At 39.8% G+C, this 22,320-nt stretch overlaps 1 protein-coding gene across 5 annotated transcripts in view; it reads left to right on the top strand.

The window, feature by feature from the left end:
- MGAT4A (alpha-1,3-mannosyl-glycoprotein 4-beta-N-acetylglucosaminyltransferase A) overlaps nt 1-22,320 on the top strand; it is an 89,711-nt gene that overhangs the window by 50,641 nt on the left and 16,750 nt on the right. For all 5 annotated transcript variants that reach the window (XM_068138921.1, XM_068138904.1, XM_068138912.1 and 2 more), the window contains 7 exons: nt 6,846-6,892; nt 7,427-7,540; nt 8,164-8,239; nt 9,620-9,734; nt 20,092-20,222; nt 20,859-20,966; nt 21,363-21,556. In XM_068138921.1, coding sequence (XP_067995022.1) covers nt 6,846-6,892; nt 7,427-7,540; nt 8,164-8,239; nt 9,620-9,734; nt 20,092-20,222; nt 20,859-20,966; nt 21,363-21,556 — 785 coding nt within the window. The remainder of the gene's footprint in view (nt 1-6,845; nt 6,893-7,426; nt 7,541-8,163; nt 8,240-9,619; nt 9,735-20,091; nt 20,223-20,858; nt 20,967-21,362; nt 21,557-22,320) is intronic.

Consider the following 22,320-nt stretch of genomic DNA (forward strand, 5'->3'; position numbering starts at 1 on the left):
AGGAGCAGTGCTTAGTGGCAAACTCAGGAAAATGCAATTTGCATCGTATCTAGTGGCACTGGGTAAGTGCTTGAAGGAGGAGTGAGACAGGGACAGAGACAGAATAGGGACAGGACTCCCATGCTTTATGGTGAAATGTCAACATCTGAACTGCAGGGCTATTTTGCTTCTTCTAGCAGAACAGCTAGAGTACTGATGCTGAGTGTATGTGTGCTCTGACTCTGTTTTGCTAAATGGTACATTATCTTCACCAGACAGCCTGGCATCAGCTCTGTTTGGACTTGCTTTTTTTTTGGTTTAGATTACATGGTAGGACCAATTTGGAGTTTGAGATGGTGGTACAAATGCAGTCTAGCTGCTGCTAAATGAACTTAAGAAGCAAAGACAGTATTTGTCACTTGGTTTGTAGTGCAATTGTGGACCTTGTTGCTACTGGATAGTGTGAAATATGAGTAAATAGATTCTGAAACAAATGACGCAAATTGACAAAGACTGGATTCAGAAGGAGCTGTTGAGTCTATTGAGATGGATACCAGTCAGGCCTCAGAATTGTATGCTGTTGATTATCATGAACTGTGAGGAATGTGAAGGGAAGGAAGCTTTATTTTGTACATAACCTGTTTATTGCACACTGCCCTGGTTTGGCCTTGAGTATTGTCTGTAGCTTTTTTTGGGCACCTCAATGTAAGAAAGACATCTCTTAGAGTGTGTCCATAGGAGGTCAGTCAAGATGGTGAGGATACTGAGGGCAAGATCTACAGGGAGTGGATGAGGTCACTTGGTTCATTCAGCTTGGAGAAGGGAAGGCAGAGTGGTGACCTCATTGTAGTCTACAATTTCCTCAACAGGGGCAGTGGAGTAGGAAATGCTCTGTGGTGACAGGACACAAGGAAATTGAATGAAGCTGTGTCAGGGGAAGCTCAGATTGGACATTAGGAAAAGGTTCTTAAGAAAGAGGAAAATTGGCACTGGAAACAGGCTTCCTAGAGAAACGATCACAGCACCAAGCCTGTTAGAGCTCGAGGAAAATCTGGACAACAATCTTGGTCACATGGGTTAGGTTGTCCTGCAAGGAGCAAAGACTTGGAATTGATGATCCTTGTGGATCTCTTCAAATTATGGCTGCATTTATTTTTTTTTTTTTTTGTTTGTTTGTTTTTCCCCCTCCCTATCCATTTGCTACTGGCTAAGACAGTAAATAGCCTTTTGTTCTAAATGCTGTGGTTTTCCTTACATTTTGAGAAACTACATCTTGCATCATTCTGGAAGGTAAGAACTTGAAGTAGGTAGGGTTTCACAGTACAAAAAGGTTGATTCTTAAAACTAGAAATCTTGGGTTTGTCTGACAGTTGGTTAGCTGTTAATAAGAGCTTTCTAACCTCTTGCTTTGTCTGCTAGTTAATGTGTACTGCAAGTTTGCCATGCACACACTCGCTCATAAAAATCAATTAAAATAGATTGGAAAGTTCACTGCTGCTCTGGTTCTTTGTGCCATGAATAACAATGTTTCTTTAGAAAAACCTAAACTAGAGAAGGTACTTTATAGAGAATTGAAGAGACTGTCTTCCAAGAACTGAGGAAATGAAAAAACTTACTTCACTGACACTCAGAAACTTTAGCTTGTTCTACAATGAAATCTTGAGTTTTCTTTCAGAGGGAATCATCAAAGCATTCTGTCTCTCCCATCAAAACTGCTGATGCAAGAGCTGTTGATGTGTTTGCAGGCTTTAGGAAGCTCCATATATCTCATAAGCTAAAAGCTTTTTTCATGACTTAAGTTTTGATGGTCTCAAGGGGATATTGACAAGGTACCTCGAAAACAAATCTACTGAGGGATATTAAATACACAGGATCACATCTGTCTCAGGAAGCAATTTGAATTTAAGGTAGTTGGAGAACAGGTTGTAGCAGAAGGGAGTGTTGTGTATGCTAGTCTTGTTCTTACTTTTTTGCTATGTATCTGTTCATTGCTGCCACTGCTGGAAGGAAGATGTTGACCTGGATCAATATTTGCTCAGATCTGGTATGAATGAAAAAAGAAGGATGTCTTCCTTCAAATGTTCTTGCTTTCTCTTGGAGATCACTAATTTCATATGACTAGGAAGAAAAAAGACGAAGATTTGAACTGCTGAAAATAACATCCCTACTTAGGCCCTTCATTAGTTCCCAGTCATCGGGTTGCTTATCCTGGAGAAGAGGAGACTCAGGGGTGACCTTATTGCTCTCTACAACTACCTGAAGGGAGGTTGTAGACAGGCAGAGGTTGGTCTCTTGTCCCAGGCAATCAGCACCAGAACAGGAGGACACAGTCTCAGGCTGTGCCAGGGGAGGTTTAGGCTGGAGGTTAGGAGGAAGTTCTACATAGAGAGAGTGATTGTCCATTATAATGGGCTGCCTGGGGAGGTGGTGGAGTCACCATTATTGGAGGTGTTCAGGAGGAGACTTGATAGGGTGCTTGGTGCCATGGTTTAGTTGATTAGGTGGTGTTGGATGATAGTTTGGACATGATGATCTTGAAGGTCTCTTCCAACCTGGTTTATTCTATTCTATACCTAACAGCACAAACTTGTTTATAAGGTTTCATGTCATTTGTTGATAAGATGCATCTTTGTGGCTGGCACTGTTAACTCATTGGTTGTGGTCTATCATGTCCTTCTCTTGAGATATTCAAAAGCCACCTGCATGTATTCCTGTGTGATCTGGTATAAGTGGTCCTGCTCTGGCAGGGGGGCTGGACTAGATTATCTTTCGAGGTCCCTTCCAGTCCCTAACATTCTATGTTACCTGTGCTCTTCTTGCTACTCACTCTGGAGTGCAGAGACACCAGGCTGGAGGGCTGTGGCAGTGCCTATTGAGTAACTGACCAGGGGGCTGCAGATAACACCTTCCACTGGCAGCAGAATGTGGCCCTAAGCATCTCATCTAGATGGAAGTGGGAAGTGCTGCTCCACAAGCCCTATGAGGAGCGGATGAGGGAGCTGGGGTTGTTTAGCCTGGAGAAGAGGTGGCTCAGGGGAGACCTTATCTTGATGTCTACAACTGCCTGAAAGGTGGTTGTAGCCGGGTGGGGATTGGTCTCTTTTCCCAGGCAACCAGTACCAGAACAAGAGGACACAGTCTCAAGCTATGCCAGGGGAGGTTTAGGCTGGACGTTAGAAGAAATTCTTCACAGAAAGAGATTAGCCATTGGAGTGGGCTGCCCAGGGAGGTGGTGGAGTCACCATCACTGGAGGTGTTCAAAAAGAAACTGGATGAGGCACTTAATGCCATGGTTTAGTTGATTAGATAGTGTTGGGTGATAGGTCAGACTTGATGATCTCAAAGGTCTTTTCCAACCTGGTTAATTCTGTATTCTGTATATTTTTGCATTGAATTGCTTTAAAGGGATTAGTTCTGAATATGTTAATTTTTGCTTCTTTTCCTGCTAGGGATCATTTAATCTTCAATTTTAAGATTTTTACTAAGGAAAAATTCTAATTTTGTTTCTGCCTTTTGATTTGGTAGACAAAAATATTTATAGCTATAGTCTTTACAGGCTGCTTTATTTTGGATCACCAGTGACATTTACTTTCAATAGGTGCAAGCAGCACTGACACTATGAAACAATTTAAGTTCATCATAGCTGCTCCAAATCCAACCTAATATCTACCAGGTGGTCTTCCTGGGAAACCTGAATACCAGTCACACTTTCTTACATAGGTGACTTTGTTTTAATTATTCTGGATTTGCCTTCTCCTGTTTAGGGTTCTTGGAGAAGATAGTACTCCTTCATGTGATAATTCACAATTATATTAAGCGGTCTTATGTCCTTCAGGTTGATGAAGAGGACAGTAGGTCTTATTTTGTCAAGGGAGTAAGCACTTTCTTCCTCAAAGGTGAGAAACAGGTTTTGGTCAGTAATAGATTTTTTTAAAAAAATGTTTTACCTTTTTTTTTACTTCTCAGTTACTATCTGAATTTACTGATACTGCTTTGAAGGTCCTTAGTTTAAAGCAATTATGTGGGTATTCCAGATTACCTTCCATTGCTACCATGCAAAGTTTTTTTGTATAGTTAACTCTTCCCTTGGGTACAGTCACGGCTTGATCAAATTTATTTATTTATTTATTTTATGAGGTTGACTGAAATAGCTTTCAAGTACTACCTTCCTGGCACATGTCCATGGTTCAAGGGTAATGTCAAAGATCGTGCTTAGTGTTAGACCAGGCAGCAAGAGGAGTTGGTTGCCTCCAGAAGTTCCAGTGTAGAAAGATGACAGTCAGCTTGCTATCCTGGTATGAAGAATTCCATGTTGAAATCCTGATTGTAAATCTCAGATGCTGCTGTTAGATGTAAATACGACAGCTTATCTAGAAGTAATGGCAGGATATCAAGTTTTCAGTGCATTTGATCATGTGAAAAATTGCATCAACTCTTTTTAATTCAATGTTCTTCTGCATTCTAAAAGTGGCATCTCCTTCTGCACTATTCTGATGCAGTGGCTATTGATTCAGAGGGAGGGTTACCTACTGGAACAGCAGCAGTATTTCCTGTATCTTGTGTTTAGTGCATCTGGACCAGCCAATAGTGATTTCATGTGACAGCAGCACGGGTTACAACATGAGTTTGAAAGACTACAGGCTACATCTTGCTAATGTGAATCCATTGTGATTGCAGCTCTGCCTGGGAAACTGCCCACCTTTTGTGTGAAGGACAAAAACAAATAAGAGAAAGTAGGGAAAAACCTCTCTGATTTCAGATTTTTATTTTTTTTTTATTTTTTTTCAGTTGTTTCCTGATGGTATGTTCCCTGTAAGTAATTTTTAAAAGCAGTAGCAAGGCTTTATGGTATATTTGCAAAACAGGACAAAATTGCATTCACTCTTAAGGAGACCTGGACTAAGGCAGAGGCTTATAATTAAATACATGCTTCGAGTTGGGATGAAATTTGGCATTTGTTTTAATTTCCAGAATATTATACAGAAGCCAGCTGTGTTTCTGCTCTGTATGTGTGTGTATATATATATAAATTCCTGCATTATTCTATACAGTTATAGACTGTTCAACAAGTATTTGCGTTATTAATGCTAGATTGGTTCATTGGAGTTTGACACGTCAACTTGAAATGAAAATCTTTTTCCTATGCTGACTAAAGAACAATTTCTGTGTTTTAAATGTTTTAAAGGTTGAAAAAATCTTTCTGTTAAAGGTGGGTGTATATACTAAAATTACTTTTAAATAGTCACTAGGGCACTGATTTGCAACTCTTATGAACAGCAGATAAAATTATACCTTGAACTCCATTCCAGTAATAAACTGTGCATGAACAATCCATATATATATTTACAGATTTAGTGATCTATTGAGGTTTATATGGACTTTTGAGTCTCATAATATGGAACTTAGAGCAGTTTTAAACTGTGAACACTTTATCTGCTTGTTAAAATTTTGGTCCAAAATTAGGCATAGCACTTAGGAAGAAATTACAGACAAAATATTTGACAAATGCTTTCTAATTGTATGTTCTTGTAGTATTTCAAACCTGCTTCTGGAGGAAACCCACTATTGTCCACTACGTTGGCATTATGATGAGTTTTATAAAAATAAATCTTTAAAAATAGGAATGTCAAATTTTAAGATCAAAGGGTAAGCACCTTTATTAAACAAGATAGGTGTTCTGTGAAATTAATGTTTGATTGTAGTGCTAGATTGCTGATTTAGTTTTCAGAAGAGAAGACTCCAGGGGAACCTTATAGCCACCTTCCAGTACCTGAAGGGATCCTACAGGAAGACTGAGGGGGACTTTTCTTACGGGTGTCTATCGACAGGACAAAGGGGAATGGTTTTAAGCTGGGGAAAAGCAGGTTCAGACTGGATCTTAGGAAGAAGTTCTTCAGTATGAAGGTGGTGACACTGCAATAGGTTGCCCAGGGATGTTGTGGATGCCTCCTCTGTGAAGGTGTTCAGTGCCGGGCTAGATGAGGCCTTTAGCAGCCAAGTCGAGAGGCGTTTCTACCCATGGTGAGGAGGTTGGAGTAGATGATCTCTAAGGTCCCTTCCAACCTAAGCCATTCTGTGATCATCTTCTATAAATAAATATAACAAATATTATAATTTTCAGTTACATTGTGTTCATGAACTCTGTTTTTCTTGAAATACATGTGTACAACCAAATGAACAGGTTGAATAATCAGCCAGTTCTGGCAAATGAGATGATTTAGACTTTTCCAGAATATTGTGATTGTGTTTTAACCACCAAATAATTCTTATAATCTGTGCATTTTTAAGAACTGGGTGTTTGATAGGATTGATGGTCCCTCAAATTTAGTCTCTAATGCAAAGAAGCATCCCTATTCAAGAAAATGTCATGTTCACTATTGTCTGTGGTTGGAGCACCGTCACTTTTAATGTAGAGTTTAGAAGATGTGTTTTTGAAATGAGAGTGTGTGTTCAATGTCCTGTTTTCCAGAAAGCTTTCCTTGGTAGTATTTAGTATGTATAATAATTATTGTGTAACAATAATACGAAATTTTTCCTACAAAAACATTCTGTGACCTTCTTGTTATTAAGAGCATGAGAGGTTGCAAGAAAACACCAATGGTTGGGTTAGAATTGTCTGTTAAGTTTAGATATGAGACAGATATTATTCTCTGTTTACAAAAAAAGTTGATTTTGTCTCCCATTAGACATAAGAGAGTTACATGTGTTGTGTTTTCCTATATTACTCAAATATCTTACATGTTGAAATTGATTTTCAAGTACAGCTAGTTCCAATGTTTATTATACTGGCTTCTTTTAAAATGTGGCTCTAAAACTGTTAAGTATTCTACTTGGTTTTTGTGTGTTGTTTTTTTTTTTTTTTCCAGACTGATCTTGATTATGTTAACAGTGTTGTTGCAAGCCTGGAAAAAGAGTAAGTTGTAGTTTTAATGGGGGATCAGATTGTGATAAATAATAAAAACTGTTCTGGAAATACAAGATCATGCATTTTTGTCTGTGGGGATTTAGGCTTTTAAACAAATTGGTACTAGATGACAAATTAAGGGGCAACTATTTGATCAGTTCATCTGTAAAACAATAAATGGGATTAAATTAATTTGGTGCAACATAAACAGATGGGCTTGTTTTAACATGAATGCTAATTTGTGACATTTGTGTTAGGGCTTTGTATTCCATATGTTCAAAGAACTAAAAAAAAAAAAAATAATAAATCACTAGGTTCTGAAAAAAAGGCAAAAGAGGCATTTCGAATCTAGTGAGAATTCTGCTCATGGGGTGAGAGACTGTATTGCTCTGAAGAAGATGTTAAGGAAAACAATACTTTATGTACTACTTTTGCATACCTTGTTTGAATAAGTCATTGTAATGACTACTAATAGTGAATAATAACTGCTGACAGAAAACAAGCAGAATCTCTCCTGTGACTTTAGGATGTTTCTATTAACAGGTTTTCTACAGAGATCAGTTCTGGCTTGGTGGAAGTAATAGCCCCTCCTGCAACTTACTATCCTGATTTGACAAACTTGAAAGAGACATTTGGAGACTCAAAGGAGAGAGTGAGGTTAGTTTATCCCCCTGGATCTTTTCTCTTCTCTTCCCACACCTACACTTTTGTTGTTTATGAAACAGCAAGTGGGATGTGAATTCTTGAAATGCTTTCATACTGTAATTCTTGAAAGTGTGAGGATGCTAAAAGTGTTTCTTGAATCCATCTCATTCCTTTTTCATGCTGTTCTGTGCATGATCAGAACCTAACGCTATGCTCGGTTGAATTAATTCAGTGTTAAATTTGGGGCTGAGACTTGATACACCTTTTTTCATGTATGTAGACTTTCTAGTGCACTGTTTTTCTTCCTGAAATAGAGTATAGACCCCAGTAATTCCTACTGAATTGCTTTTTAAAATACACACGTGTTTTTAGTGAAATATCAGGTAGTTTTTAAAAATCAGATTCAAGTTAAACACATTTTATGTCTCTATTAAAGCATAAGGTGAATGCCTTGCTCCTTTCTTCAGACAGAGGATTTCCTGAGGGAAAAATGCCAAAAGCAGCTGTCCTAACATTTCACTAAGATGCATCATTATTTGTAGTTAGATTTACTTTGCATTACCAACATGTCATGTATTGAAAAAAGTTGTTGATGTTTTTTTTTGTAATCCTTAAAAATCTTAATTTAATTTCAGATGGAGAACAAAACAAAACTTGGATTATTGTTTTCTTATGATGTATGCTCAGAAAAAGGGGGTTTACTACATTCAGGTAAATTTATCTTCTTTGTTTTGAGACAAAATTTCAAATTAGTATCTAGAAATTATGCTTTTGAACATCAAAAGAACAAAACAATTTTTTTTCATAGTTGAAAAAGAGCATTAAGTATGTAGGTTGTTATATATGATGGAGTAATTTGTAGAAGGCACTGTCTCTGAAGTAGAATGTAATTTGTCCTATGCGACTGACTTTTATCTTAAGATACTTAGATAAAAGTGAAGGAATGCAAATGCATAATTACTGTTTTTTAAACTTGTTCTTTAAATGGGTTACTGTTGAGTTGCCTAGGCAAGAACTGACAGCATAGTTTTGAGTGAAAATCAAGTTAAAATCCATTTTTACTTTCTTTTGAAGGCAAGTGAAGCATCATTTTAATATGACTGTAGTGTAGAAGCACATTTTCAATGTATTGCTAGACATGCTTTCTTTTTTTAAATAAATTTTCAAGAACAGAGTTAAGCAGTTCTTCTTTCATTCAGCTCAGAATTGTTCCTATTGTTCCTTGCTGCTTTGATGCCTTGTAGGTATTGCAGATTTAGTGCATAATGGTGCTTATGATCTTTATTTAAATGTTGGGATTGATTCCTTTGGATATAAAGCCCTGCTTGTCTTACCTAGTTTTTATGAAGCTGTGCTGACTGCTTTCCAAGAGCTGTTTGGAGACAGCTCTCCTGAAAGCTGCACAGTCAATGACATGAGGCAGTCTTTTTGAAACTAGGCAGTTGTACAAATAGTGCCAGCGCAAGGGGGACAGTGTGAATGCACTGGGAGAAAGGATAGAAGAAGCAGGATCATTAAAGCAATGGACTGCACTCAGTAGGAATGAAAGGAACTGTAGCACCCTATCTTGGCTGTTATGCTGCCTGGTATAGAGGACTGTGAACCTGTTTTGCTGGGGAGCTAAAGCTAAATGAACTAAATTTCACCTAGGTAGAGAATGTTTTTCATAGCTTCTTTCTTCAAGAATAAATTCTTTTAGTACTGTTAGATGTGTGAATAAATAGTCATGTAGAAATAATGTTGATAAATAGTACAGGCATTCTGCTTGTTATAATGTCATTTAGTCTAACAGTTTAATGGATGATTTTTCTCTGAAGAGAGAGGCTAGAAAAGCAATATTCTGAAGTAATAAATTGAGATACATTTGTGGATTCTTACTATAGAAAGATTTTGGTTTAGTTCTCCACAAGCAGACAGATTGATGCCTGCAGCAGTTATTCTGGAGTGTAGCATCTGTGTTTTATAGCAGCACTTGCATTAGAAATATGTGGCTATATGTTAGAAATATAAATCACTATTTCCTAGCTGTCCTTTATTGCTTTGCTGGTGCTTTTTTTTATTTATGTTGTTATCACTGCTACCTTTCTGTAGCTTGAAGATGACATTGTTGTCAAGCAGAATTATTTCAGCACAATAAAGAATTTCGCACTTCAGCTCGCTTCAGAAGATTGGATGATTCTAGAATTTTCTCAGCTGGGTTTCATTGGTAAGGAAATGTTCACTTTAGTAGTTTAAAACATACTCATCCTCAGACTATCTGAATTAATAGTGATCTGACTTCAAAGCTATCTCCTTTGTAATGAAAATAGACCAAGACATTTAAAATAATTGGCTTTTTTAGAAACTCTGATTTAATTGTGGATTTTGGTTATTTTTCAGTTGTTTCATATACTTCTGTATAGCTGAAGCAAACTCAGACTGTTGGAAAAGAGGGCATTTTTATAACAAAAAGTTAATGAATTTATAAAAATACTGTATGACTGAACTGCAAGGAATAACTTATTTTTTAATTTAGCTGCCATTAAAACATAAATGTCATTAAAACATGACTGAAGTAAAAGAAAAAAGCATGAAAACTAACTCTACCTAAAACAACTTCATTGGTGTCTGTGCTGGAATTTCCAAGAATCAGCAGACATCAGTTTTTCTTGGTTGCAGAGTCTATCCTATATCCATCCTTCTACTCCATCAAGGAAAAGTTACAGCAGTCTTCACCTTCTTAAGTGAAAGAGACGTATTGAAGAGGTTTTAGTAATCAAAAGGTTATTTCAGTACTGCATTGATGTGTTATGATCTGTTTGAAAGCACTACACTGAAGATGTGTGAGGAAAAATCAAAAGCTAAGTCAGGCTGTTGAGGTTTTCATTGCAAAGGCTGTAAGTTGAGCTCAGAACAGGAAGAAGTTCCTACATGATAACACACAAAGCGCAGTCCTGAATTCTGTCATTCTCATGGAAATTCTTGATCTCTCATTTCTATGTTGGATCTACTTTTCAGAGAATGTTTTAATTTTTAGCTCAGTGACCCATAATGTTAGCACTGAGAATGTTGGCACTGTGAGTGGCAAGTACTATCCTGTTTCCAGCTTAGCATCAGGTGTGCTGCAGAAAAATAGTTCCCTGATTTTCAGGATCTAGGAGATTCACTGAGTAGAAAAGAAAACAGCAGTTATCTCCTAAATCATGCTATGTTAGGTTACAATATACTACTTCATACATTTGACTGTCAGTCTAACTTACAGAAATAAGGGAGAGGAGGAAAGGAAATGTGCAGAGGAAAGTCTCCTTGTCTATGACCACATTATGGATCTGTTTGGTTGCTACCAACAGAGATGTACTGTTGCTGAAATAGTTACAGGACTTCCAGAGGTGGAAGGGAGAAATAGACTTCTTTTGGGGAGCCTGTTGCAACTCTGTGATTTGTGGCTGCAGTGACTGGTTTAATACCACCCTCTGATTAGGTTTTGTTTCTACTTTTGAACAGTTAAATCATTGGTTTATTTGGGGTTAGTGTAAATTCTCTATGAAATTCCTGGGCAATAGAAGTAATTTACATTCATTCTACATTTGCTTAATTTAATAGTGGAGCGTAATCACAAACTGTAGAGTTTATAACCTTAGAGTTTATAACAGGCACTGTCTATCCCATTTAGATGTATTTCAGATCACGTACTATTTGTGTATTTCACACTTCATCATTGCTGCTATAGAGGGCTTAGTGTCTTAAGTTGGATAGATAGTTCTTAATACTGGTATTTGGGTTAATAGAATAGGATAAACCAGGTTGGAAGAGACCTTCAAGATCATCGCATCCAACCTATCATCCAACACCACCTAATCAACTAACCCATGCAACCAAGCACCCTGTCAAGTCTCCTCCTGAACACCTCCAGTAATGGCGACTCCACCACCTCCCCGGGCAGTCCATTCCAATGGGCAATCACTCTCTCTGTGTAAAACTTCCTCCTGACCTCCAGCCTGAACTTCCCCTGGCGCAGCCTGAGACTGTGTCCTCTTGTTCTGGTGCTGGCTGCCTGGGAGAAGAGACCAACCTCTGCCTGTCTACAACCTCCCTTCAGGTAGTTGTAGAGAGCAATAAGGTCACCCCTGAGTCTCCTCCTCTCCAGGCTAAGCAGCCCCAGCTCCCTCAGCCTCTCCTCATAGGGCTCGTGTTCCAAGCCCCTCACCACCACTCTCTGGGCTCGGCCATCCAGCCAGTTCCTAACCCAGCTCAGAGTGCTGCTGTCCAAGCCATGGGCTAACAGCTTGGCCAGGAGTTTGCTATGGGGGATGGTGTCAAAGACCTTGCTGAAGTCCAGGTAGACTACATCCACAGGCCTCCCCACATCCACCAGGTGGGTCACCTGCTCGTAGAAAGAGATCAGGTTGGTCAGGCAGGACCTGCCCTTCCTAAATCCATGCTGGCTGGGCCTGATCCATTGGCCGTCCTGTAAGTGCTGTGTGATTGCACTCAGGATGACCTGTTCCATGATCTTGCCTGGCACTGAGGTCAGGCTGACAGGCCTATAATTCCCTGGCTCATCCAATCGGCCCTTCTTGTGGATGGGCACAACGTTGGCCAGCTTCCAGTCCTCTGGGACCTCTCCAGTGAGCCAGGACTGCTGAAAAATGATTGAGAGCGGCTTGGCCAGCTCCTCTGACCGCTCTCTCAGCACCCTAGGATGGATCCCATCTGGTCCCCTGGACTTGTGGGGATCCAGGTGGCTGAGCAGATCACCAACTACCACATTTTGGAACAGTGGAAAACTATGCTGCTACCTGGCTCCTTCTGCCAGCTCTGGAGGCCAGCTGTCTGGAAGACATTCTGTCCTGCTAGTAAAAATTGAGGCAAAGAAGGTCTTAAGTATCTCTGCCTTTTCCTCATCTCTTGTCACAACGTTCCCCTCTGTGTCCACCGAGGAGTGGAGGTTGTCTCTGCCCTTCCTCTTGCTATTAATGTATTTATAGAAGGACTTTTTGTTGTCCTTCACAGCAGAGGCCAGTCTAAGCTCCAAATGCGCTTTTGCCTCCCTAATTTTCTTCCTACAAGACCTAGCAACATCCTTAAATTTTTCATGGGTTGCCTCACCTTTCTTCCAAAGATGATACACCCTCTTTTTTTTCCTTTAGCTCTATTAAAAGTTCGTTAACCATCCAGGCTGGCCGTCTGCCCCGGCGGCTCATCTTCCGGCACATTGGCACAGCCTGTCCCTGCGCCTTCAACAATTCTTCCTTGAAGTAGGACCAGCTCTCCTGGATTAATCAACTGCACAACTGTTAAAAGAAATATCGACAGCACAGGAAAATAACTTTACACTCTTTCAGTATAGGCTCTGAAAAAGGTTGTCATTACATTTACTTGTTAGCTCCTGCATGCATCTCTGTTCTTTGTTCCACATATCATACATGCTTACCTTCTTTTGATTAGATTATATCAGCAGACTTTCAGATGCATTTAGCTATGGCTATATATTCTAATGTTGCTTTTCTAACTAGGAAGTTAAATTAGATTTTTTTTCCCTTCTCAATGTAGCTACTCACTCTGCTTTTAAGTTTTGTGAGAAAAATTAGTATTCATGAAACTGACTAAAACTGGCTTTGAGACATTGGTGCTCTATAACCATGTAGTGCATAGACATTTTATGCAAGTAATTAATATATGTCTTATCTCCGTTACCCCTTTATGGATCTTGATGCAAACTGATACTGTGGTAATTTGGTAATACAAATAGCTATGGAGAAGAGCAAAAGTAGTGCTTTTTAATTGGGAATGAGTTTTGTATATAGCTGTCCAATGGAGAACTAGAGGGCTGAATTGCCCTTATGCTGCAGATTTGGAAATATAGTATGAGAGAGAGGTCACTGATTTGCTGTAAGTTGTTGGAAACCTGGATCAGCTTGCAAGTTGGCTAGGTGAAAATATTTTTGTAACAGTGTATCTCTGAACTCAAAATGTAATTTGTGCAAGTACTATGTGAGGAAGTGACAAGTGCAGTTATTTAGACTGACAGCGGGATTATATAATTCTGTCACTTCTACCACAGAGCAGACATTGCTTCCTTTGTTGTTTTGGGGTTTTTTTAATACCAAAAGCATAGACATAAGCGCTGTCAAATATCCAATTAATAATGTGTGAGACATGCTATTTCCATAAAGCTCTGTGGAAGGAGGTGCATTTTGCTGTTCTAATTCTAGTTTAGCACTACAGTTCTGGCAAAACACAGGAAAGTCCTGGTGTTTTTTTAGGAGACGTATTGATTTGTCTTCCAACTGCCTGCGAGCTGAAGTGTTTTCCAGAGGATCTGCAGTAGTCTGCATTGTGCCTATAATACCAGCTGTCACAAACTGTTAAGGAGAAGTCTGAAATCAGACTTCTGGTCATGTTATACAGTTGCTGTGAATCTTCCTGTACCCTAACTTTTAAGGCTTGTTGTTCTGATTATACTAAGTTGTTCTGATTAGAGTTTTGCTCAAGCTGTCCACAGAGTGGAAATCTGTTAAAGAGTAGATTAAGTCAAATATTTAGATAACTTCAAGGATGTTCTGGGTTTAGTACCAGTAATTTGCATATCATTAACAGGGAAAGTGTTGAAAAACTTCATCTGTGGTTAGAATATAAGCTTGCAGGTACAAAATTAGTATTGCTGTAGGCTGAATGCATTTAATGATGCTCTTGTGGAAGAATGAAAATGATTTAGGTATTTGCAGTTCAAAGAACTGTAGCAAAACAATTTGTTTTCATTTTGTGTGTGTCTTGTACTTGCCAACAAAATACGGAGAGGGTCAGAATAGTTTGCTAAGGATAGTATTTAAATAGACTGAAAATAAGATGGAAATCTTGGCAGAGAAAAACAAATAGCAGGAAGCATTGATCAATGTGGGTTTTTTTTTTCTTTCACTTTTATTAACGTAGGTAATATGGGGAAAGTCTTCCACATTTGGTAAATCTCTAGGGATTTATGGAGCAATTATTTTGAATTTTGAAGTTTCTTTCCAAGGGCAGGTTGTAGGCATCCAGAATCTGAAACCTCTGAAATTTTGTCAGGGATGTCTTTGACCTATGTCTGTTCTCATGCACTGTACCAAGTGCATGAACATGGCGCAAGATGAGCCATTGGTTCAATGCTTTCCCATTGTCTTTGGTGTGAGGTGTTGCATCCCGACTGCAGATTTGCATAGGTCTTGCATAGTTTTGACTGTGTATTGGAGATGGCCAGTAGGCAGTCTGTATGCTGGACAGGATGGCATCTCACTAGCTTTGTGGCTCACAGCACTTCCTTCACCTGCAGGTGAATGGGAGGCTGCAGGATTGCAGGACTGGCAAATGCTGCTTCTTGCTCTTGAGCTGTGGCTATGCTCTAGGGAAGCCAGGCTGCTTCTAATAACCTTGCTCAGGAAAAGTAGGCAAGTGCTTGTCTGGTTTGGATTTAAACAGACTGTGGCATTGGGTCTATGGAGTAGAAGTTGTACTGGGCTGCTTCCCATCACAAGGACTAGCTGTGGGCTGTCAGGGATCCAGAACTTTGGAGACCTGTTTTACCAGGGGCAGAGGCCTGGTTTTGAACTGATGTAGAATGTGTGTTCTGTGTAGAAAAAGGGAACATTGATCCATGGCAGTACTATTGTACCGTGCTGGTAGAGCCCTGAGACAGAATGACAGGTAAGGGATACTGTGCAAGACTGAAGGGTAAGGAGCTGGAGCAAAGCTGTGCCAGACTGGGTGTGGAAAGTGGTGAGAGTGTTTCAAGAAGTAGTGTCGGGATATGTGTCCTTGGTTACTGAAGGGAGTAGAGGCCTTAGCTCAGGAGCAGGGTGTTGCCTATTCACCTTTGCTGCAGTGGTCATTACAAATTGAAGTGAGAAGGCTTTGTCTGCATTTTTGAGCCTGCCCTTGGTGCTAGGCAGTGTAATGTAGAGCTGGATCTGAATATGCTAGTGCATGTACAGCCATAATAACATATTCTGACTAGCAGCAGTTGAGTGTATCAGGGGTTTTGTTTGATTGGGTGGGTGGTTGGGTTTCTTTGTTTTTGTTGTTTTGTTTGTGCTTCTTGTGACATCACTATGGCAAATAGATTTTCGCAAGTCAGGGGTGGTTGACTGCATGTTTTACAGTAGTATGTCAGTCATATACAGTATCGCTAAGGTTGGAATAGACCTCGAGGATCATCAAGTCCAACCTGTCACCACAGACCTCATGACTAGACCATGGCACCAAGTGCCACGTCCAATCCCCTCTTGAACGCCTCCAGGGATGGTGACTCCACCACCTCCCCGGGAAGCCCATTCCAATGGCTAATGACTCTCAGTGAAGAACTTTCTCCTCACCTGGAGCCTAAACTTCCCCTGGCACAGCTTGAGACTGTGTCCCCTTGTTCTGGTGCTGCTTGCCTGGGAGAAGAGGCCAACCCCTTCCTGGCTACAACCACCCTTCAGGTAGTTGTAGAGGGCTATGAGGTCACCCTTGAGCCTCCTCTTCTCCAGGCTAAACAATCCCAGCTCCCTCAGACTCTCCTCATAGGGCTTGTGTTCAAGGCCTCTCCCCAGCCTTGTTGCCCTTCTCTGGACACGCTCAAGTGTCTCAATGTCCTTCTTAAACTGAGGGGCCCAGAACTGGACACAGTACTCAAGGTGCAGCCTAACCAAAGCAGAGTACAGGGGCACAATGACTTCCCTGCTCCTGCTGGCCACACTTTTCCTAATGCAGGCCAGGATGCCATTGGCCTTCTTGGCCACCTGGGCACACTGCTGGCTCATGTTTAGGCAGCTGTCAATCAGTACCCCCAGGTCCCTCTGTGTTTGGGAGCTCTCCAGCCACTCTGACCCCAGCCTGTAGCTCTGCATGGGGTTGCCGTGGCTAAAGTGCAGCACCTGGCACTTGGACTTGTTAAATGCCATCCCATTGGACTCTGCCCATCTGTCCAGTCAGTCGAGGTCCCTCTGCAGAGCCTTTCTACCCTCTAACTGACTAACATCTGCACCTAACTTCGTGTCATCTGCAAGTTTGCTGATGACTGACTCAATCCCCTCATCCAGATCATCAATGAAGATGTTAAAGAGACACTGCACTGATCCCTGGGGGACTCCACTAGTGACTGGCTGCCAGCTGGATGTGGCACCATTCACCACCACTCTCTGGGCTTGGCCCTCCAGCCAGTTCCTAACCCAGCACAGAGTGTTGCTGTCCAAGCCACGAGCTGACAGCTTAGCCAGCAGTTTGCTGTGGGGGACGGTGTCAAAGGCCTTGCTGAAGTCCAAGTAGACCACATCCACAGGCCTCCCCACGTCCACCAGATGGGTCACCTGATCATAGAAGTAGATCAGGTTGGATGGAGAGGCAGGACCTGCAGAGTCTAGGCTCAGAGAAAAGTGCGTCTGGGCTTGGACATGTTTCCCATATGGTTAATAATAGTAATTTGCTGATACCCTCTTCCTATTTTAGGTAAAATTAGATAAATTAGGGAGAAGAGCACTCTTCAGTCTTGACCTCTGCTTATTTTATTGTAGGTAAGATTCCTGTAACGTTCAGACTTCAGGTGACATGGTCTGTAACTGTGTCTTTTCACCATAAATGAGAACTGAAGACTATAAATTGTGTGCTCATCAGATTAGTTAGTCAAAGGAAAAAAAAGTGCACAGTGTGATTCTATTTCTCTGTTCTTGGGTACAAGATAAGGATTGCAGATAATATGACAATGATGTAGTATGTAAATAGTAAGAATATACTAATAAAAAACTCATAACACCTGTCTTATGTCTTTAAAGATGAAAGGTTCACAATTGGCCCTTGTTTAGTGGTTGTCCCTTGTTTAGTGAGAGCTTCAGATGTCAGTTACAGAATATTTTCAAGCTGAGATGCTTCTTTGAGGACCTCACTGCAATGAACACCAGTGATGTCAATGTTCTTGCTATATAAACAGTCAAATTAAAGGTTGTAGGCTTTGGTTTTGTTTTTTTTTTTCCTAGGGACCACTCTGATTTATTAACATCAAGTCAAATAATGTCACCTTTACTTCTCCACCTCACTGTATCAGCAGTCTGCGTTATGTATATAGTATCATTCCAACAGGTGAAATAACTTTTGTCAGGTGTTTCTTACATATTTATTGCACTGTGTCACGATGTTGCCTCACTCAGACCCTTTCCAGCTCAGAATTCCAAGTAACAATTTCATCGGCTGTGTTCTTACGCAATTTCATAAAAGTCAGAAGAGAATGAGGCATCATCAGACCTATTTCTGGATAAGACAATGCCCATTAGGTGATCTTGTATGTATGTATCCCCTTTATTTTCTTAAAAAGAGTCTTGCAATTTGAGATCCTGGCATTCTCAAAACAGATCTCCATACACAAGAGTCTGAGCACACATAGAACAGGGCCCTTGCTTTCCCTTAAAAATATTGTTGTTGCTTATACATGTCAGCTAACAACCTGTCATTCTGCATCTACTCTGAGATATTGTATAATATGCCAGGCTTGGTCACCTGTTGTAGAGAAATTTCCTATCCCTCTTACAATATGGATTTGAACTCCCAATTCCTTGTTTGTTTTATATATTTATTTATTCTGCCATGTCATAATTTGCTATGGATTGCAGCCTTCAGTGAGCCTCAAAAGAAAGAAGTAACTGAATGTCTGGCTCTGACTCCTAATCAGTGAAGACTTAGGTAGCTTTTTACTTTTTGTGTAGTACTAGTTCAGGGTGGTGCTTCAGATATGTCCTGCCTTCTGTTTATAGAAATGTGGACGTCCTCCTTAATGGCTAAATAAGGTAGACTGCTTGTACCATTTATTCATTTCTGCTCAGCCACCTGCTCAGATGGAATACTAGACTCCTGATGGGTTTTAGGCTTCATACAAAACATTGTTTCCTTTTTGTTTGTCATCTAGACTAGTCTATGCAGGTCCTTAGTAACCTTTCCAAAGAATTTTGTCTGTTGTAGAAGAGATCCAAATTCCATTTTCCAATGAGTGTGGGAAGTGTTTTTGCCACCGCAGGGAGGAACCAGTTCTTAATGTCTGCTCCAGCTGTTCTTCCAAAATGTAGAAGGAGAATGTATTAGGACCTCTACCACTTGTGGAACTTGTTGTTTAAAAAGACTATTATGTTCTCATAGATTACTACTGGGGAAAAAAAAGCCCTAACATTTTTTGAAATGCTTAATGCTGTGTGTTAGTGTGTTGTACAGCATTCCAAAGTGTGGACAAAGAGGACACCTGCACTGGAGAAGAGCTGCTATTGGACTCTGATCCATTAATGCATATGTGTTCCAAGAGCCTATGCCTAAGTCAGTACTGCTCGCATCTCAGCACCATCTGCAGAAATTAATTGCTTCAGCCAGTGTCCTCCTAAGAGACTCATTGTCATGCAATGTCTTTGCATGTCTCCTTGTCTCCTCCATTGTGGTCTAGTAAAGTAGAAGACGATTTCACCAGCAAACCTAATCGTGTTTTCTGAATCTTCCCTCAAATCTGGAACTGCCTTTGGGAGTTTTATCTGGCACTCACTCCCTGATATAAACACTTGTTGTCAGTCTGTCTGCAGCCTTGGACTGCCATACTCTCATTTGTGTTGCTCCTAGTCTCAGTGTCTCCATATAAAGCTCCTTACTTAAGTGCTGCATCCAGTTTAACAAAATAGCCCAGTGTATTTGGCACCTTTCTCCTCAGACATCTCTACTGTACTGTGAAGCATATTCCACAACCACATAAAATGTTGCTATTGTTGATAATAAATAGACATTATTCATCAACAGCTGGTTTCCTTTTTTTACCAGACCTTCTTTAAGCCTCACAGTTTGCAGGGTTTCCAAGATTAGCACAGTGCCACCCAGAAGTTCCTCTGTACTTGACCAAGCAGTACGTGGCCTTGAAAGCCTCAAAGTCATGGCGGTACTTGGCGAAGAAGTTGTGTGGTTTTTGTTCATGGAAGGGACTTAGGCTTTCTGCTGAGCAGCTGACTGCTCTGAGTGTGGCTAGTTGGAAATGCCCAGTCTGAGTTTGCTAATGGTCTATATATGCATTTAAAATAAAAATCAGATGGCTGCTATGCAGTCTGTCCCTCCTTAAGATACGTTGTCTCTGGTTATGTTCTAGTAACTTCCTTCTTTCCCTTTGATTTTCTACACAGGAGGTTCTGGAGTTAGTGGTAGATGTTTCATCTCTGCTTTTTGTACCTGCAAAGATGAAATTGCCTGGCTGGTCAGATAGCACTTGTAATAGTCTCTGATGTCTCAGATGGTTGAAGCTTACTGGGAGAATAACAGACATGAAACAATGACTACTCTCTTTTTTTTCAGACTGATAATTTCTGTTCTTAGGAGATTGCATTGTAGCATCCATTGAATGTTTTGGCAGCATCAAAAAAACATTTACAACAAACTCTGTTTTGAATGGCGGTTTTATTTAGTTTTGCATAGATGTTTAAGAACATGGAGATTTTGTGTTGTTCATTGCTAACGTTTTTAGGTTTTGGGACAAATTTATAATCTGTGTCTCATTGGGTTTAAAGGACAATGTTATTTTTAATATAAAATAATTCCAGTTATTCTTAATGTCATCACAGGTAAAATGTTCCAGTCTCCAGATATCACTCTTATTGTAGAGTTCATATTTATGTTTTATAAGGAGAAACCTATTGACTGGCTCCTGGACCATATCCTCTGGGTGAAAGTGTGTAACCCTGAGAAAGATGCCGTGAGTCCATTTTATTATAAAATTTCTAAAATGTTTTTATAATGTGAAGGAGTGGGCTCTGGTGAGCTGGAGGCTAGCATACTGTGCATTATGGTTACTGTATAACTTGAAAGAGTCTTCCTACTAAGATTTTAATCTCGAAAGGAACTGCTGAAGGACAGCTCTCAGAGGCATCATAATTGTTATTGTTTCAGATTTTGAATATGAATGTGGTAGGATGAAAAGCAAATGTCTAGCTAGTTTCTGTATGTGACAGTCCTAAAATAAACTCAATCATGTGATCCCCAGTGAGGCTCAGCAGAAACCATTGCTTGGATAGCAGTTACAGAGAAGGTTCTGAATGGGTAATAAACTTTGTATTTAGTTCTTCATTTCTCAAGTTACATCCTCACTGAAAGATTGGATAAATAGGTTCTGTGAAAAAAAGCTAGAACAGTATTACATTTGCACAACAGTCTTGGTAGATTTCTGAAATAACAAGAACAACTGGATAAACAACTGTTCTGGGTTGTTTCTGAGTCTTTTTGGTTCATGTAACATCACATACTTTCACTAAAAACTCAGTGGCTTTGTGTTGGTTTTATTAATGTGATTGTTATGTTTTAATTCCCCTTCCTACCCCCTCCCTCATTTCAGAAACATTGCGATCGACAGAAATCTAACCTACGGATACGCTTCAGGCCTTCTCTTTTCCAGCATGTTGGCCTCCACTCCTCTCTAGCAGGGAAGATCCAGAAACTCACAGTTAGTAGCTAAAATTTTCCTTCCATTCCAGAGCAGGCTGATCAAATGAGAAACTTTGTAGCCTTTGAGAAAATACCCATTTTCTTCTTGTCTAGTGTTTTCAAGCATGTTTTATATTACTCCAATTGGAATTAAATCTGATTTAAACTGGTTACTATGAAGTATAAGAAGCACTAATTTCACCTTATTTTTGTGGAGTTTTACTAGGCGATGTTTTTTCTAATTTTTGTACTTTAATAGCATGATCATCTTATTAATGCAAGATCTGATGCAACTAAAAATGAATAATGCATTAATTTTCCATTTGATGTAGATGTTTAAGTGTAACCACTTGGGAAAAGAACATAATAAACCAGTTTAACTGACCAGCATGATGTTTGTCTTTCTTTCAATTAGGATAAAGACTTCCTGAAACCACTGCTACATAAAATCCACGTGAATCCACCTGCAGAGGTTTCAACATCTTTAAAAGTCTACCAGGGGCATACACTAGAAAAGACCTACATAGGGGAAGACTTTTTCTGGGCTGTCACACCAGTTGCTGGGGATTATATTCTGTTTAAGTTTGACAAGCCAGTCAATGTGGAAAGGTTAGTAATTATTTATCTTTGTCTTATATCTATAACTGCCTGTTCACCAAGAATGCTGTAATTTTTTTCTTGCTCTTTTAATTTTTTTTTTAATTCAATCTAGAACCTTTTTGATAACTGCAATTCAAAACCACTACTTCTCAGGCAGTTCATAACAGAATTTAAAAGAAGCCAATTTGATTGCATTTAGTTGGTCTGCTTCTAATTACAGAGCAATTGTACAGCATGGTGTGTGGTACAGTATGTTGTGCCATGCAGCCTTGGTCCCTAGATTATCCAGATAAGAAATCTTGCTGGAGTATATCACAATGTCCCCAAACCTGAAAGCTGGGAACTCTGTAGGGTAATGTTTTTTAGATGTAGCTTTAGCACTTGACAAAAGTCACTCTACTAAAATTATAACTATTTAAAAAACCTTAAATTTTAACAACAAAATGGGGGACAACAAATATCCATGATTTGTTAGAGGACTGAAAATGAATTCTTTTTAGCTAGTAGTCAAATTTAGTATGGAAAACAGAGTTTATACTTCAGAGTGTAGTCATCCTTTAGTTTCATTGAGACTCATTTGCTGCTTTTTAGTCTGGCCAACAGAGAGGTTGTGGAGTCTCCTTCTATGGAGACATTCAAAACCTGTCTGCATGTGTTCCTGTGAGACCTACTCTAGGTGATTGTGCTCTGGTAGGAGGTTGGGCTGGAAGATCTTCTGAGGTCCCTTCCGACCGCTAACATGTGATTCGCATGATCACGCAGATGGCGTAGCA

This window comes from Melanerpes formicivorus, unplaced genomic scaffold (assembly GCF_026170545.1).
Source record: "Melanerpes formicivorus ecotype bairdi unplaced genomic scaffold, bMelFor1.0.p_v2 SCAF_1, whole genome shotgun sequence".
In the NCBI taxonomy this organism is placed as follows: Eukaryota; Metazoa; Chordata; class Aves; order Piciformes; family Picidae; genus Melanerpes; species Melanerpes formicivorus.